The 15910-nt window shown below is 36.9% G+C and overlaps 1 protein-coding gene across 1 annotated transcript in view; it reads right to left on the bottom strand.

The window, feature by feature from the left end:
* The window catches only part of LOC117375136 (adenylate cyclase type 9-like), a 31515-nt gene that overhangs the window by 3256 nt on the left and 12349 nt on the right, over nucleotides 1-15910 (bottom strand). The window contains exons 2-9 of the mRNA XM_055223650.1: nucleotides 6720-6865; nucleotides 5944-6048; nucleotides 2661-2917; nucleotides 1911-2013; nucleotides 1254-1462; nucleotides 416-575; nucleotides 187-329; nucleotides 86-115 (exon numbers count right to left, since the gene is read on the bottom strand). Coding sequence (XP_055079625.1) covers nucleotides 86-115; nucleotides 187-329; nucleotides 416-575; nucleotides 1254-1462; nucleotides 1911-2013; nucleotides 2661-2917; nucleotides 5944-6048; nucleotides 6720-6865 — 1153 coding nt within the window. The remainder of the gene's footprint in view (nucleotides 1-85; nucleotides 116-186; nucleotides 330-415; nucleotides 576-1253; nucleotides 1463-1910; nucleotides 2014-2660; nucleotides 2918-5943; nucleotides 6049-6719; nucleotides 6866-15910) is intronic.

The following is a 15910-nucleotide window of genomic DNA, read 5'->3' as shown; positions in this document are numbered from 1 at the left end:
ACCATACTTTTTGTCATCTATTTCAGGAATTAAATTCAATGACTTAACTGTCCTACTCATCACACTAAATTAAAAGAACACTTACCAAATTGCATTTCCAAGATGTTTAGAGACCCTGCAAAATGTAACAATGTAATGACAAATTTACATTTTTGTTAAATGAATGTAGCCTAAGCTTACACCTACCAGCATGGCGAAATAAAGAGCAGGCCAAGTAGTGCTAGACCAACCAATGTTGCCAGACTCGATCGCATCCAGTAGCAGAGTTGGCAAAAGTTACAATAATGAATGACGGCTATGATGACAGCATAGCAGATAAACATGGTAAACTGTAAATAAAATTAGATGTCTTTTCAAAGAACGCTACAAAATATGCCGATGTATGTTTATAATGCCGCTTGAGTAAAAGACATACCTGGATTGACATATCCATATCACAAATAATATTTGAAAAGACTGCCACAGCAGGTAGAGACACCAGTACAGCTCCTGCTAAGTGACGAGGTATCCAGCCTGATATGACCCTCATCAGGGTTTTTGTGCAGGGCAGGGCTCTTTCCAGGTAAAAGGCCATACTGTGGAGGAGGAAGACAGTTTACTCGGAGTAAGTCACAATACTAAATGTATAAACTATTTTGATAAGCATAACCTTGTGGTCTTATAGTAGTTTTGATATACATGCTAAAGCTTGGTGGTTGTCAAACATGGTTTTGACACTGGTTTTATTATTGCATTGTGCTTCGGTTCATACACAGATCACCCGCATGTTTCCCTGCAATGTACACATTTACTGAAACTACATTTTTATTTATATCACACTTTAAAACAATCAAAGGGATACAATACTGTAGTGTTCTGTTTCTGTAAGGATTACAGAATATTTGCTGAACACAAGGGCTACTGTAGGCCATAACCCACGCCAAAACAACAGCAAAATGACAGCAGTCTCAACTTCTAGAGTCAGTCTTCCAAAACACACAAGTAACCTTCACCATACAAAAGCAGTTACATTAACATGAACACAAAACAGTTACAAGAGCAACAAAAAGTATCAACCCTGAGAAAAGACTATAGACTGTTTTTTGTATTAAATCACACTGATTAAATGTCTAGGTACTGTTTCTGTTCATGACATTAACCTTCATAGCTATTCTGATTAGCTTTTAATAAGACAAAATTAAATTGAATCGAAAATCGTGATTGATGAGGGAAAAAATTGCAATAAAATGTTCTGTCATATCCTCCAGCCTTACCGTATGGCAAATAGCAATGCCAGCACTTCCAGCAGGGCAGCCACAGCTGTAATAGTGAGAGGTGATATGGGCAAACTCTGCTGGGTGATGATGGGTTCAAGGAAGCACGCCAAAGTGAGCGCAAAGAACACCAAGCAACACAGCAGCATGTCTAAGAATGAGCTGAAAGTTGGGGTGGCAAAGGTCTGTACTGCTGTCTGGGTGTCGACCTTAAATGCAAAAAGATTAATAAGATTAATATTAATACTAGAGGAAAAAATACTATTACTATTTAATTAACTGAATTAATTAACAACGCTATTTTTTAAGTGTGTTTATTTACACCAGCAGGGGGCACCAGTGTTTCGTGAAAATCTATACTCAAGTTCCTGCATTGAATTGCTGCAGTCCAGGTTGGTTGATTAAAACTCAGACTTTCTAGGTAGACTTGCAAAGTTGTTGTTTGGTTTTTTTTTTTACTCTTTTTCTCTTTATAGACAATATGTGTCAAGACAAAAAAAATATAAGAATGAATACAAGCTAAAGAATTTTGAAGAGCAGAAGAAACATCGAAATGATTTAGATCAGAAACATTGCATGATAAATTCCTTTTTAGATTAATTGTCATATGTGCACCCTGTTCTAAAATAAGCCAAGTACATGTTAACATACACATACCTCCTCCTGGTAGCTTATCCGGTAAGCAGACTCCAGGCTCTGTTCCAGGAAGGTGAGGCTCAGCTTGTTTATGGGAGGTTTGTAAAAATAGTCCTTCATGAGGCTGTAATGGACAAAAGAGACTCAGTATAATCAATGTTCTAATTCAAATCAAGAGTTTGTTTTTTAAGGTCTATGCATTTTTCCACATATTTTAAAAAATAAAAGAAATGAGTATTGAAGTTGTACTATTCAACTTTTCTGGAGGGGGTGTCTACTGCCTGCAGCTCTCCATCCAAATGCTATGGTTTTACCTTAAATGTTACACAGTACGGTATTAAATAACTGTACTTAATCAATTACAGGTGGTTTTATTGCTAAACATACCCTGGAAATCTCTTATTCTTACTGTGACTGGGGTCACCTCTCCACAGATCCGCCTGTTACATGGCCTGGTGGTTTCACTTGCTTTTCTCCACTGAGCGAGAGCAATAAGATTAAAGGCGCACTATGTAAACTTTCGTGGATGTCCAAAATCATATTTTCTTCTGCCTAGAATGTTCAACAAAATAGCATATAACTTTGCAATCTTCATGGAATCCTCCAGAAAAAAGATTATAAAATTTATACCATACTGATGAATATTCAAGCAAAGCAATAACCTTTTCATGAGGCATAGTGTGATACTGTGGAACATTCAGGTAAACCAACATCTCAAATACATATTACACCTTTAAAATGTGTCAGTTGCTGTACAAAGACCAATCTCACCTGTCCTCTTTGATAACATCTACAAAGTGGGCATCACTCCTCTCTCTAAAGTTCTTGGAGCGCAGTGGGATGAGTGCAGAGTGGTCCATACCCATTGCCCCTCCGCCCCACGTTTTCTTCTCTTTCTCCTGTAACATCTCACACAGAGACGTCTGGCTGTTGTTCAAGGCCTCCAGGCGTGGACTCAGCAGACCATTTAGAGCCTTAGGGCCAATCCCCATAGAAACCACAGGCGGACACTCCAGACTAGAAGAGTCCTAGGTATGTCCAGAAAAATAAGACAAGATAAGATAAGATATGCCTTTATTAGTCCCACAGTGGGGAAATTCCAGTATTGCACCGCACAGTTAAAGAACAGAAGGAAAATGGTACATGCAATAAATAGATAAAAGATAATAGATAAATAGCTTAAAATAATTTTTAAAAATAGACTTAAAAATAAACTAAAAATAGACTCTAATATAACATCTTCATAAAGTGACTTGAGTATTGCACATAGGTATGGATGAATGACACATGTTCAGTGTTAACAGTGTTCATTGTACAGTCTGACAGCAGCAGGAAGGAAAGACCTGCGAAACCTCTCCTTCACACAGCGAGGGTGAATCAGTCTGTCACTGAAGCTGCTCTCCAGGGCAGACAGAGCATCCTGCAGGGAGTGAGACTCATGGCCCAGCATAGAAATTACCTTAACCAGGACCCTCCTGTCCCCCCACATCCTGCACCTTGTCCAGCTTCTTCCTCTCCCTCTCTGTGATGTTGCTGCTCCAACAGACCACACCGTACAGGATGGCTGATGCCACCACAGAGTCATAGAAGGTCTTCGGGAGTGGCCCTCTCACTCCAAAAGACCTGAGTCTCCTCAGGAGATAGAGCCTGCTCTGGCCCTTCCTGTACAGTGTGTCAGTGTTGTGAGTCCAGTCCAGTTCGTTGTTCAGATGAACACCCAGGTACTTGTATGAGTCCACTCTCTCAATGTCCCTACCCTGAATGTTCACTGAGGGGGCAGTAGAGTGGCATCTGCGGAAGTCCACCACCATGGTCTTCCCTGCATTGATGATGAGGTGGTTCTGCTGACACCAGTCCACAAAGTCCTGTGTTAGTCCTCTGTACTCCACATCGTCGTCATCCTTGATGAGGCCAATGATGGCAGTGAATGAATGCTCAATTATTAAAAATCTAGTGGGGAGTGGTGGGCCACCAGTTAGTGTCTAGTTTCTAGTTGTTGTGATAGACTTGAGTGTGAAAGATGAATCGAAAAATTAAAAAAAACAAAAAACTGCAATGATGGTTTTGAAAATAAGCAAAATTTGAATATCAGGGATTTATACTGTAATAAACGCTCATTTTAAAAAAGGCTCTAAAAAGAGATGTAAAAACATAAAACTTACTACGTAATCTGTCAAGGGGGTATAAAGTGTCTTAAGTGGTTAATTTGACTGTCTATTCACTTTTTGTGTGATATGTGAACCTCTGCCACATTTACAGGCCCAGTTTAGTATCTTTCTGATGGATTGCCATAATATTGAATGAATACTGTGGTCTTGTCCAAAATCCAAGATGGCTCCTGCTCTGTTTACTTAAGCTGATGCTGCTCCCTAATCCAATAAATATTTAAAAAAAAACATTGTATTTATTCAACAGATTGGACTAAAGAACCTAAGGAGCAATATTTTACAACTCTTTTGCCTGAATTGTAAGTGGGACTTATTGTTCAAGTGTTCAAGTCTTTGAGGCCTATAAAGGCTCAAGCCTCACTTGAACAGAGACCCTGACCATGCCACCAAAGGCTAATCACACCACTGACGAGTGGACATGATGCTGGACATGATGGTATTTCTGCCTTCCTTGTGAAGCAAAGTAAATATTACATTTGAAACCACTAACTGACATTATTTCACTGCCTTAAAACACAGATTTTATACCAGACGATCTCAAGGTAGCCAAGGTCATTCCCTTAATTAAAGCAGAGGATAGAACATGTTTCAATAACTATAGACCTATATGCGTATTACCTTACTTTTTAAAAGTATAAGAAACAGTGGTTTATAAAAAGTTTATTCTTTCATATAAATAATAATTAAATTCTTTATAAGCATCAATGTTTTTTTTTAACTTATCAAAAGTCAATTGTAAAATTCTACTTGCAAATCTATATAAATATGGTTTTCATAAAACAGTTTTTTAAGTGGTTACAGAATTATATTGTAAATTGATCCCAGTTTGTATAAATGGTTGCAATTCTGATTGAGCTGATACACAGTTCATTTGGGTCCTTTAGTATTTTCTATCATACCTAAATGGCTTGTGTTATATATATCAAGATCTTACTCCAGTAATATTTGCTGATGATACTACTTTATTCATTTATAAACATTTTCAACTATCCTTAAAATTGAAATGGATTCATTTGAACAAACTCGTGTCTGATCCACCAAATTTCTGGGCATCATTGTTGACCATGTTCTAACCTGGAAAGAGCATGCTGATTGGGTGACCAAAAAAATGAACAAATATCTTGGTATTATAAGAAAAGTCAGTAAATTTGTGGACACAAAATCAATAATTACACGATACTGCTCTATACTATATAGAATAATTTACCCCTGTCTGTCATATATAGTGTGAACAAGGACTTTCCCAATTACTCTGAACAACACATTAATGGTGCAAAAAGATTTAGTTCAAATTGCGACTAACTTATCTCCTTCTATCTTCTGTAAATTTAATCTACAAACTTAACATTAGTAATATTTATTATATTCATATTTATCAAATTTGTATCTTCATGTATAATTTTTTTTATAAGAGAACCATCATCCCTGAACATTTCACATTTTACTTTATTAATGCAAAGATTCATAGATATAATCCTCGTCAAAACTGCAATTTACATGTTCCAAATTGTATCACATCAAGAGCTCAGTTTTGCCTAAGATCCAGTGTGTTTGATATTTCAAGGTAACATTTGATAAACATTGAATCGTTGGACGTTTCATTTAATTTAAATTCAATTCAATTTTTTAAGGTGTGTCAATGTAATTTTTTAAGTAATGCACAGCTAGAATGTTCAATTGTTGGTATTCATAGGGAGGTGGCTTTAATATATATATTTGGGCTTTTTGCCTCTTTCTGCACTTTTTTATATACTTTGTCCTTTTTATTATTATGCTATACAAGTACAAAATAAATACATAAATAAATACATTTTTGTGAAAGAAAATATTAATTTCTGTGTCACCCGCCTTTAGACTTCAAGCTAGTTCTGGATTAGCAGACAAACCTTGATGCTGTTAGCCTTGAGGTCATCATGACAGTTGTGCACCAGTCCTTCTGAAACCTGACTTTCTCCAGGGATCAAGGCAGCACCACAAGACAAGCAGGGGGACTGGAGGGAAAAAATGATAGGAAGTTTACACAGCTGTAATGTGTGGTTAACAAGGAATGATCATCTTCTGGATATTTTGCCACACATTTATCTCTCTACTAGTGTGTATGAAGAGAAGGAATTATGCAAAATACATTTTTTTAGCCTTCTACCATGTTATAATGTTGTTCCCAAAGTTATCAAAAACATGTCTGAAAAGGTTTTATATATCATCCATGCATGTTTTTAATTTAGCTTTCTGTTCTGGGCATTATTCGAAAGCAGTGTGGTCCTATCCAAAGCTCAGCCCACAAGACTACGTCACCCATGCTCCTGCAAGGCAATTTTCAATACATATACACAAGCATGATGCAAAACAATACACTACAACTTCACAAACCTGGTGTGATGTGCAGCAGTTTCATTAGCAAAATGCATGCCAATTGGAATGTGATCATGCTCAGAGCATCAAAAACAAAACTGAAACTTATTAAACATGTATGTTGCGTTCAGCGAATATAGCATTTTCAAAACAATAAAAGGTAACATGGTCATCTGAATATGTTGTGTTTTAGCAATTGATATCCCATAGAAGTGTAATACCCACTATTTAAAAATAATAATAAAATACAGAGGATTAACTAAAAAGAGAAAAGATTACTTAGACAGAAGCAGACGCAAGAGAAGCTCACCTTAACGCTGTGAGAGGAGCTATGGACACTGTCAGGGGAGTGCACTCTTTGGTCCAGATGCTCTGACCCCACAGACCCCAACTGTGTACAGCTGCACTGAGATAGAAGCTCCACCTTTCTACCAGAAATCAGGTAGGTTTTCAATCCTGTAAAAATACAGAAAAACACATGAATCGGTTGATAAAATCCAAATCCAATACTGTACAATAAGTTCAATAAATCATTTCACAAAGTGGTGTAATTGGTAAGTCAAAGTCATTTGTAAATATAGAATAATGAGCCATGAATATCAAATTATGCCTGTTTAAAGGTCATCTATATATAATGCCTTGGAGTGAGTAAACAAAATGACAAAATGTGCAACATAAAAATTGGGTGATGAAGCAGATATATTAAAGAAATAAATTATTGTGGCAGCTTTTTTCTCTCCTTGTTTTTTTTCTCCTTGTGTCCTTGTCATCTCGTCTCGTCTTTTGTCTACGATTTTCTTTGCAAAAACTAAGATTTATGTTCTGGAGTAAAATTGAAGCAAAAATATGTAGTTCTGTAAAAGCTCTGAAATGTTAATGGACTTGCTGAATGCTGTACTGACCATGAGATAGTTTTGAGTGCAGACATAACAGGCCAAGGTCAAATATTTGAACACCTGCGTCGGTCCTCATCTATCGCCACGTTTCCACTTCTATCACCCACTCCCAGAATGTGCTCACAAGTGTGTGCAACTTCTGGTTTCAAAAGTCGCCATTCAAACAAAAACAGGAAAATGTTCTGTTTCCACTGCAGCATTTGTGTTTGTGCTCAAACAAAAGTACAACATCACTATGAGGAATTCTTCTTAGATAATGAAATGGGAATGTGTTTATGCATTTAAAAGGAGCTCTGGCTTACAAAATGGACACTGAAATATTGTCCATTAAAGTAGAGGCAATGTCCAAAGCTGACTCAAACACTGTGGGGGAGATCTCCTCAAAGCTCCTCCAATCACAGGAGATCATACAGAAGGAAAATCACAACTTGTTGGTCAGAGACTGGCCAACATGGAGAGTCATGTAGCATACATGACACTTACATGTTACTTTAGAATTTATAAAGCAATTTAGGTCATTTTACACATCTACATTTGACAAGACTGTACTTGGCATTATTTCAAACGAAAAAGGAGGTACAAAATTAAGTTTATTTTATTTCTATCTTTTTGCAACTGTTTTGTATTCATTTAAAACAGAGTTTAAAATGAATTTTGAAGACTTCCCCCATCCTCTGAGGATAATGCACAATAGTCAGGAAGGCGAGGTAAGTTTATTTGTACAGCACAATTTGTACACAGTAATTCAAAATGCTTTACAGAATAAGAAAGACAATAGAATCTCAATACAACAAATCGAAACATAAATAATCACAAATAATCATCATAAAATTATCATTAAAATAGAGCATGCAGAATAAAACCCTTTCAGTCGTATGCACAGTTAAACCATTTTGAGCCAGGATTTAAACATTGTCAAAGTAGAGGCCTGTCTCTTCTCCTCAGGAAGACTGTTCCAGGTTTGAGCTGCATAAAACTCAAAGTATACACCTTCATAGTTCTGCTAAGATTCTCCCTACTGAAAGATGTGAGACACATGCATAAAACAGCTCCATGTATATAAATAAAGATGACTTAAGAAAAAAGGTACTACAGAATTTCTCCACTGTGCACGCCTCCACAGAGCCAAAACCAACGCAGGCGGAGGTGTAGATAGATGTGCATACATCCATTGGGGTTGTTTGCAAGGTGGCTTTAGGAGCTGCAAAATGAAAACAGTAAACAGCAGTAACAAAGAAGTCATTCTGTGCACCAGTGATCCAAAATGGAGCAGTCATCAGCAAGACACCCAAGGGAGGCAGAGAAGCAGGAGGGTGTATATCAAGCAGATAGCCAGGGACAAGGCTGATTTTATTAGCTCTATAATCAAATCTCATGTGATCTGCCAGGCCACACCACCCCTGTTTATGCATCAACAAGGTTATGCGTCTCCTGTATTTTTATGCCATACGATAAATCAAGGGGTAGTGGGTTTAACTGCGTTGACTCTACTAATTTAATTACACTTACAAATTGTATTTTTCTATCTATAAATGAGTAGGAGTATTTTTTCAGCTGTAAGATCTAATGAGTAATACTAACAACAATAACATCACAAGGCTTAACATGAATATGCAGTAGGAGTCACATCACCCATAGCAGAAAAAGAGTGTACATGAGCATCAGTTGAAGTAATGGTAGTAGTAATAATCATGTAGTGATAGTATTTGCATAGAAAAAATACAACAAGAACATAGTAGTAGTTATATTAGAAGAACCTAGGTGTTTTAGCCACCGTGGTAAATGTACTACTTTTAGTCAGTGGCATCTTTAGTTTTTTAGCTAACCATGCTTATGCTCAAATTTGGGGTAGTTGCAATAAAAAGTGTACAAAACAACCAGTACATCTCAGTTTCATTTTGTACATTTTCTGAGTGTGACTGTTTACTTGCTCACGATTACAGGCCAGATTGCCGGCATTTGAGTCAGAGGCACCTCTGTTGATTTCCCACACCAAACAACCAGAGCATTTGAGTCACAATGTTTCTAAGCACATTTATTAATATGTTTAGTCACAATGAATGCAAATCCTATATCTGCAGCAGAAGCAATGATGCATGCTGAGTAATAACTGCATTGAATTAGGAGTCAAGATCGGAAAACTGAAAGCGCTGGACCATTTAACACCATTCCATGCCCATGTAACAGCTTATTAAAGATAATGAAGCGTTTTGCCCCAGATAAAATGTGCTCTATCCCATTACTGTAGAAAATTGCCTGGCATGAAAAAAAAGCTGGGAGTGTTTGATCAGCAATGTGAAAATGAATTTATATGTGAAGTGTGAACATACGGAATGAGCATGAACAACACTCCACAACACTGTGGAGTGTTGTGCATTATAAAGAAAAGTACGGTAAGCGTAATGAAAGATTATTGCAGTGCAGACATTTATCCTTTATTTGATTTGGTAATGTGTTCATTGACAGTTAAAGATCCAAAAATGACCAAACACTATATAAATTAAATACTAGACTTGAGTATATAGAATTATAAACCATTTTCAGATGTTATTCAACACTCCTGATTTTAAGAGCCCACAGATGGTTATGTTAGTGCCTTTCCCTCTCTTTCTGTGTTTATGATGTTGCGTGGCAGGAAACTGAGATTGCATTATTGTGAGGCAGTAAATTATCGTTTTTCTAAACTGATCCTTGCTGCACTCCTCTTTTTTTGACAGGACTTAGCACCATTAGAACACAGCTGTTCTTCACCAGGGAGAAAGGTCACCAAACGTCACGCTGTGTGTTCCCAATCATGTTCCTAGTTGCTCCCCTGCTGCAGGCAAATGACGGTATATTGCTCTGTCTCAGTTTGGTCAATTGTATTAATGATATACTACAGAGAAAGGAAATAGCCGACCATACAATTGTTGTAGACAAGTATGCAACGTTTCACATTTCTCCTATTGATTTTCACCTCCTTCCAGGCATATAATGTAAATATGTAATCAATGCTTTTTACAGTTTGATATTCATCATCATGACTTTTTGTCTGTTTTGGAAGCACATTTAAAAAGTTTAAATAATCAACCATGCTCTTGAACCTCATTTCAACTGGTAGAATATTGATAAACTGACTACAAAATGAAAGAAACACACAGCTGTATCACTCATTAAAAGAAATCTGTCAACTGGACAAATCTTGTACAAGATTTAACTTTGTTCTTTGCCATTAAAAGAAATATGACACAAACGCAACATTTGATTGCTATGTAGTATGTAAAGGTATGTAAATTATTTTATTTTTTTAAAGGCAAAAGCACAAATAAGGATACCATATGGCTAAGCTACTGAACAATGGAGACTTTGATATGGGTATATTTTATAGGACCTATTGAAGATTATTATCTATATCCAGGACAGAACTTGAACAGAAACTCTCAGATGCTTTTAGATCCTATAGGCTACAAATACATTCTAATCAAAATGATCTATCGTCTGTGTATGTCATATATTGCCAGTGCACATTCAGTCTTTTCGTCTCTAATAACTCAAGTCTTATTGATGTGCATTGTTAGTGACAACCATTGGGATTTATGGGACTTGACGTGTCCTGTCCTGTCCCATCAGCTGTCATGGCAGAGTAGATAACCTTTCGCTCTGAGTGCACGCTTGCATTATCTCCCTCTCTAAACGCTCTCGTCCTGAATACAGGAGAGCAACATGAGAAAAGCACTTTGAAAAGAGAAAAAAAAAATCGCCCACTCCATAACACAGGCTGGGGCCCTTTGGGGACAATGAACCCCTTCTTTTCACAAGGCCGAGAGGGGCTCCGGTCAGACACGCAGCAAAACAAACATTTCAGTAGAGCTGCGATGAACCACGGCGATTGAAAATAAATGCATTGGCCTTGTGCCATAGGAGCAGTTAGTGGTTACAAAAGCAATCATTTCATAATTATAATACTCTACAAAAGATACTTAAAAAGGACAAAGACATGGATCCAGCTCTACTTTGGGATTATGCAAAAAAAAAAAAAAAAAAAAAAAAAAAACAAAAATGAATAAACCAATTCCAGAACTCTTGGTTCTAGGCGTTAATAATTTGTTACAGTTACAGTACGTTGTGGCAAGCTTAGAGAATGTTACAATACACATTGGTTGGAATTATAGCCCATATCACAAAAGGAATTTCCCAGCCTAGAACCAGGGCTTATTTGGTTAATAAGGTGAATGATTTATTTACAAGGTATTTTTAAATCATTGTCATCATCAAAAAACTATGCATTCGTCATTCGTCACCATTAACTGCAGAGTCAACAGGTAGATACATTTATATATAGGTGTGTGTGATATGGCAGAAAAATAATGATTGTGCATGTAATAGAAAATAGACTGCTGAATCTGACAATATCAACAAATTTGTATATTGTCAAAATTATAAGACAACAATTTGAATTTGATCGCCATTTCGCCGAGCCAGAATTGTTTTGGGTAAATGGTTACTCCAGTGGTTAGCAGTAATAGCATTTTGTAAGTCTCAACTAGTTTGACATAAGGTCAGTTGAGAATGAGGTATGAGTGAATCCACACAATCCAGAGCTTTATTAGCAATATAGACTATGAAATTTCAGATCTCAAAGTTTTCCATACTTGTGCATTTCATTTGCTCTTTGACAATCATTAGCCCTGGAGAGTTTTTTTTTTTTCTTTTTCCCCAAAGCCTGGAGATTAAAGAGGGCAATATGGAGGTGATGAAACCTTGCACATGCATACACAACACTGCACACACCAAACGGTTCTGAAGTTCTCATTGTGACAGGTCTGCCTTCAGGGGCCGGATCACAGAGCAGGGGGCCAGTGGAGCAGGTGGTACTGGGACACAGGGGCCTTGCTAAACCAGCCAGCGGGCCACGCCGGTCTGGAAGCTAGCCCGTACCCACCCTCCTTTTCCTGCCCTTATACTGAGAAATACAAAGCGTCCTCTTTGTAAATAAGAGAGCAGAAAGAACAACAACAAATACTTACATTTAGAGCAGAGAAATTAAAGATGGCAGAATAAATTAAATTAAGATTGATAGTAATTATTATAATGGCATTTACACTAACAAATGTGATAACTGATTTGCCATATTGCCATGCTACATTCTTAAGCTCTATATCACACTTCACATTCTAAACGAAAACTGTATAATGTTGCTGTGGAATTGTTGCATAAAAACATAAAAGACAAGGCATTTTTATGAGGAATCACAATAAAACACTGTTGCTCCTCTAACAGTAGACGGCTTGGGCGCGATCCCTATGAGAATTTTGTAAGTCTGAAGTTTGACCTTGCTCTGCTGCCAAAGACATTTTAGCCAGGTTACTTTTAAAACATTCACAAGCACTTCTCACAGAGTCCCAACCAGAGAAATATGTCAGCACAGGGAAGACACAGGAGCGTATGTTTGTAATGGATTGTCTCTGAATTATGCATGGGAGTTCACACTAACAAACAACAACTGTAAATATGTAATGGGACATGAATAGAGAGCAGCCTAAGGGATGGACTATTCAAAAAGGCATTTAAGCGATGAATAGTAGCAGATACACAGGAAAGAGCATTTCATTGTAGATATGAGATATAATGAATGTGTTTTATTCCTATTGCAACATTATAGAACTAATCCAAAGCAGGTCAACTTGCAAGCTGGATCAAATACAGCTACAAGTTACAAGTCTGCAATTTTTATTTTTCACAAAACACAAAATGTCTTTTATACCTCTTTGGTTGTTTTATTCTTAAAATGTTTTAAACTTTAAACTTGTATTTTATTGTTTGTTTGTTTTTTGTATAGGCCTACATGACATTTCAGCCAGACTCCTATTTTCAGAGCTGATCATAAAAGAGCTTAATGTTCCCCCGATCTAACAAACTTTCATGATTTTAACTTTTAGTAGGACTCTGAAGTAGGGCAAAAAATGCATCATAGTTTTTTCCCCTTGTATTTATCGATATACCTGCATTGATTGATAGTTTTGATTTTATTTCAATTTGTCTTATTAAAAAAAATTTATTATTGAACATAAACAATACAGACCATGCATGTAAGGACAAATAAAGAGGTTAACATACTGACAGATGTGGACTTCGATTAAAAGAACTGACTGTGTCTCTAGCTCAATATATATGTTTGATTCATCGCACAACCCTACTCTGAATCTATTCATTTCTCCTCTACTGGCTATCAGATTAACATTTTCTCCTCACTACATTCACTAAATTCATCTCATTCACTTGTGTTTCAGGTTTTGTCATAGGAGCTTGCCTCATCAGTGCACAGGCCTGAACAACTGTGCTTTAGAAGAGATTGCCCGACCTGACATCATCCTTAAAACACAGACTGCATCTCCATATAATCTCTTTACACCATCTTCTCTCCTCTGCCAAATAAAAAGCCTCCTGCACCACAGTGTCCCCTGAATACTGATGGGGCCAGGCCTTTTCATCTCTCCCACTGAGGTGCCCATATGGCTCTATTCTCTATTCAGCACATCTGCCCATGTTGCAAGATCAACTCACTCACACTGTTTATTACAAGAATGCTAGAACATGCGCAGGTATCTGTTATTCAGCAGTTTAAAGTTATAGCTTTTCTCCACACCATTAAGTCATTTGCAACTGTCTCTACTAAAATACCCTACTGTACAAATGAGTATGAGTAACGGTCGACAACGAGATTTAATTTGTCAAAATGATTTATAAACCTGTCCATGCAGAGTTTATTTATTTGTTTATTTGTTTGTTTTTTAAAGGAACAGAGCATATTAATGAACATCAGTAATTACAGTGTAAATATGCCAGATTGTAGCAGAGATGCTCTTTTCCATCTGTTGTCCCTAGGCAGGTGAGACAGAAAATAATTATAATCTTAAAAAAACACAGAACAGAAAAAGGCCAGAATTAAAAGTGTTCACAGATTTAATTTTCCTTCATCTGCAGCTTAAGGTGCAGTTTGACAGACAGTGATGGATTTTCTCTTATTGTCAGAGGAAGACTGTTCCAATAATTAGTTCCTTTGACGGACAGCACAGTCTGACTAAATGTGGTGCAACTGTGTGGTACCTTACAGTCCCCTTTAATTTTACAACTGTCCCTGCCTGTTTGTATTATGTATGAACACATAAATCTGAATGTCACTACACAAGGTAAGAAGAATGATAAATTATATAGGTTCTGAAAGGACATTTAACCACATCTTCTTCAGGCCTATTTGGATTTAAAATGGCACATTTCTGTAAAAATAGCAGCATTATTAGATCACACATAAACACAGTGACCTCAAGTTGACATCTTGAGCGACAATTTCCACCCATCTTATGGGACAGGATGACTGGCACACTTCCTTCCTGTTGGAGCTGAGTGCACAATATCAGTTGCCAAGATGGTGCAAATAAACACGGTGGCTTCACGTTTATGTCCCTTTTGTTTTTTGTAGGTAACCTTTCAATTAATAGAGCTGATCTCATTGTTAGAGCTATATCTGAAGATACTGGGTCTATTGCGTGATACTATAACTAACCTGTTGTCGCTTTTATGATCCTTTGTGCAATGCATTCTATTGTTGTCTGGCTATTAAATAGAATTAATTTACGTTTTACATTTGTTTATTGGTCTATATTTCTATACAATCAAGATACCTGTTGAAAGACCACTGCACTCCATAGTCCATTAAACTCAAACTCACTAAACAAACCCATTATTTGTGATTTGTGTTTAGTTAACACAAGAATAAGGCACATTTTTCACCAGCTAAATTAATTTCTGTCCATTCAATACTTAATTATCTGGACCTGAGACACTATTGACCTAAAAGTGTATGAGCAATACTGTGCTATTGATCCCAGTGTTTCTACCATGACTCTTTCTAAATGATCCAAGGCGGCCAGGCCCATACACACTGTTCATGCTTCACCTCTTCTGCCTGCTCTCATAACACGAGAGCTGCTTACACCACACTTTGAGTAATGGCATCTTCACAGGGGGCTGATGATGACAATGTCTTGGGACCATTACAGCAAATGACTCCTTATCTCTAATAGGCCTATGACACAGCAAACCCAATGCTAAATACAAGTGTATGTATGTGTAGGTGGATGGACTATGATGCACTAAAATTATGGCGCATTTTGTTGTATACATCGTTGTCTAGTTCAGACACACTATAGGGTTAGGGTTAGGTTTTAGTATGAATCACAACATGGTTTGACAAACTATTCATCCTGCATGCTGTAGACTATGAAGAAGGTATTTGCAGGAATGACCACAATGATAATATATATTTTAACGTTTGAGGAAAGGTTCAATTTGGTCCTATTTATGCAATTTATTTCAGGATCTGTATTTCAAGGTCAAACTATGATCTGTTTTCAGTAAGTACCTCAGTATTTGTTTTGCTGACAGTGCTAATTTGTCATAGTAAAAATGATGCCTCTGTTGTGAGTTGGATTCCAGTTTCAGGCCAAGTCTCTTAAGCTCTATACTCCTTTAGTCTTTCCTGGAAATAATTATCAAAAGAGGAATGTTATAAATATGAAGGTCTCCTCAACTGCAAGACAATGTGATGTTCATGATGAATTTGAAT

Source organism: Periophthalmus magnuspinnatus, chromosome 8 (assembly GCF_009829125.3).
Source record: "Periophthalmus magnuspinnatus isolate fPerMag1 chromosome 8, fPerMag1.2.pri, whole genome shotgun sequence".
Classification (NCBI taxonomy): domain Eukaryota; kingdom Metazoa; phylum Chordata; class Actinopteri; order Gobiiformes; family Gobiidae; genus Periophthalmus; species Periophthalmus magnuspinnatus.
The sequence above is the reverse complement of the archived record's forward strand: the minus strand, read 5'-3'. Positions and strand labels throughout refer to the sequence as shown.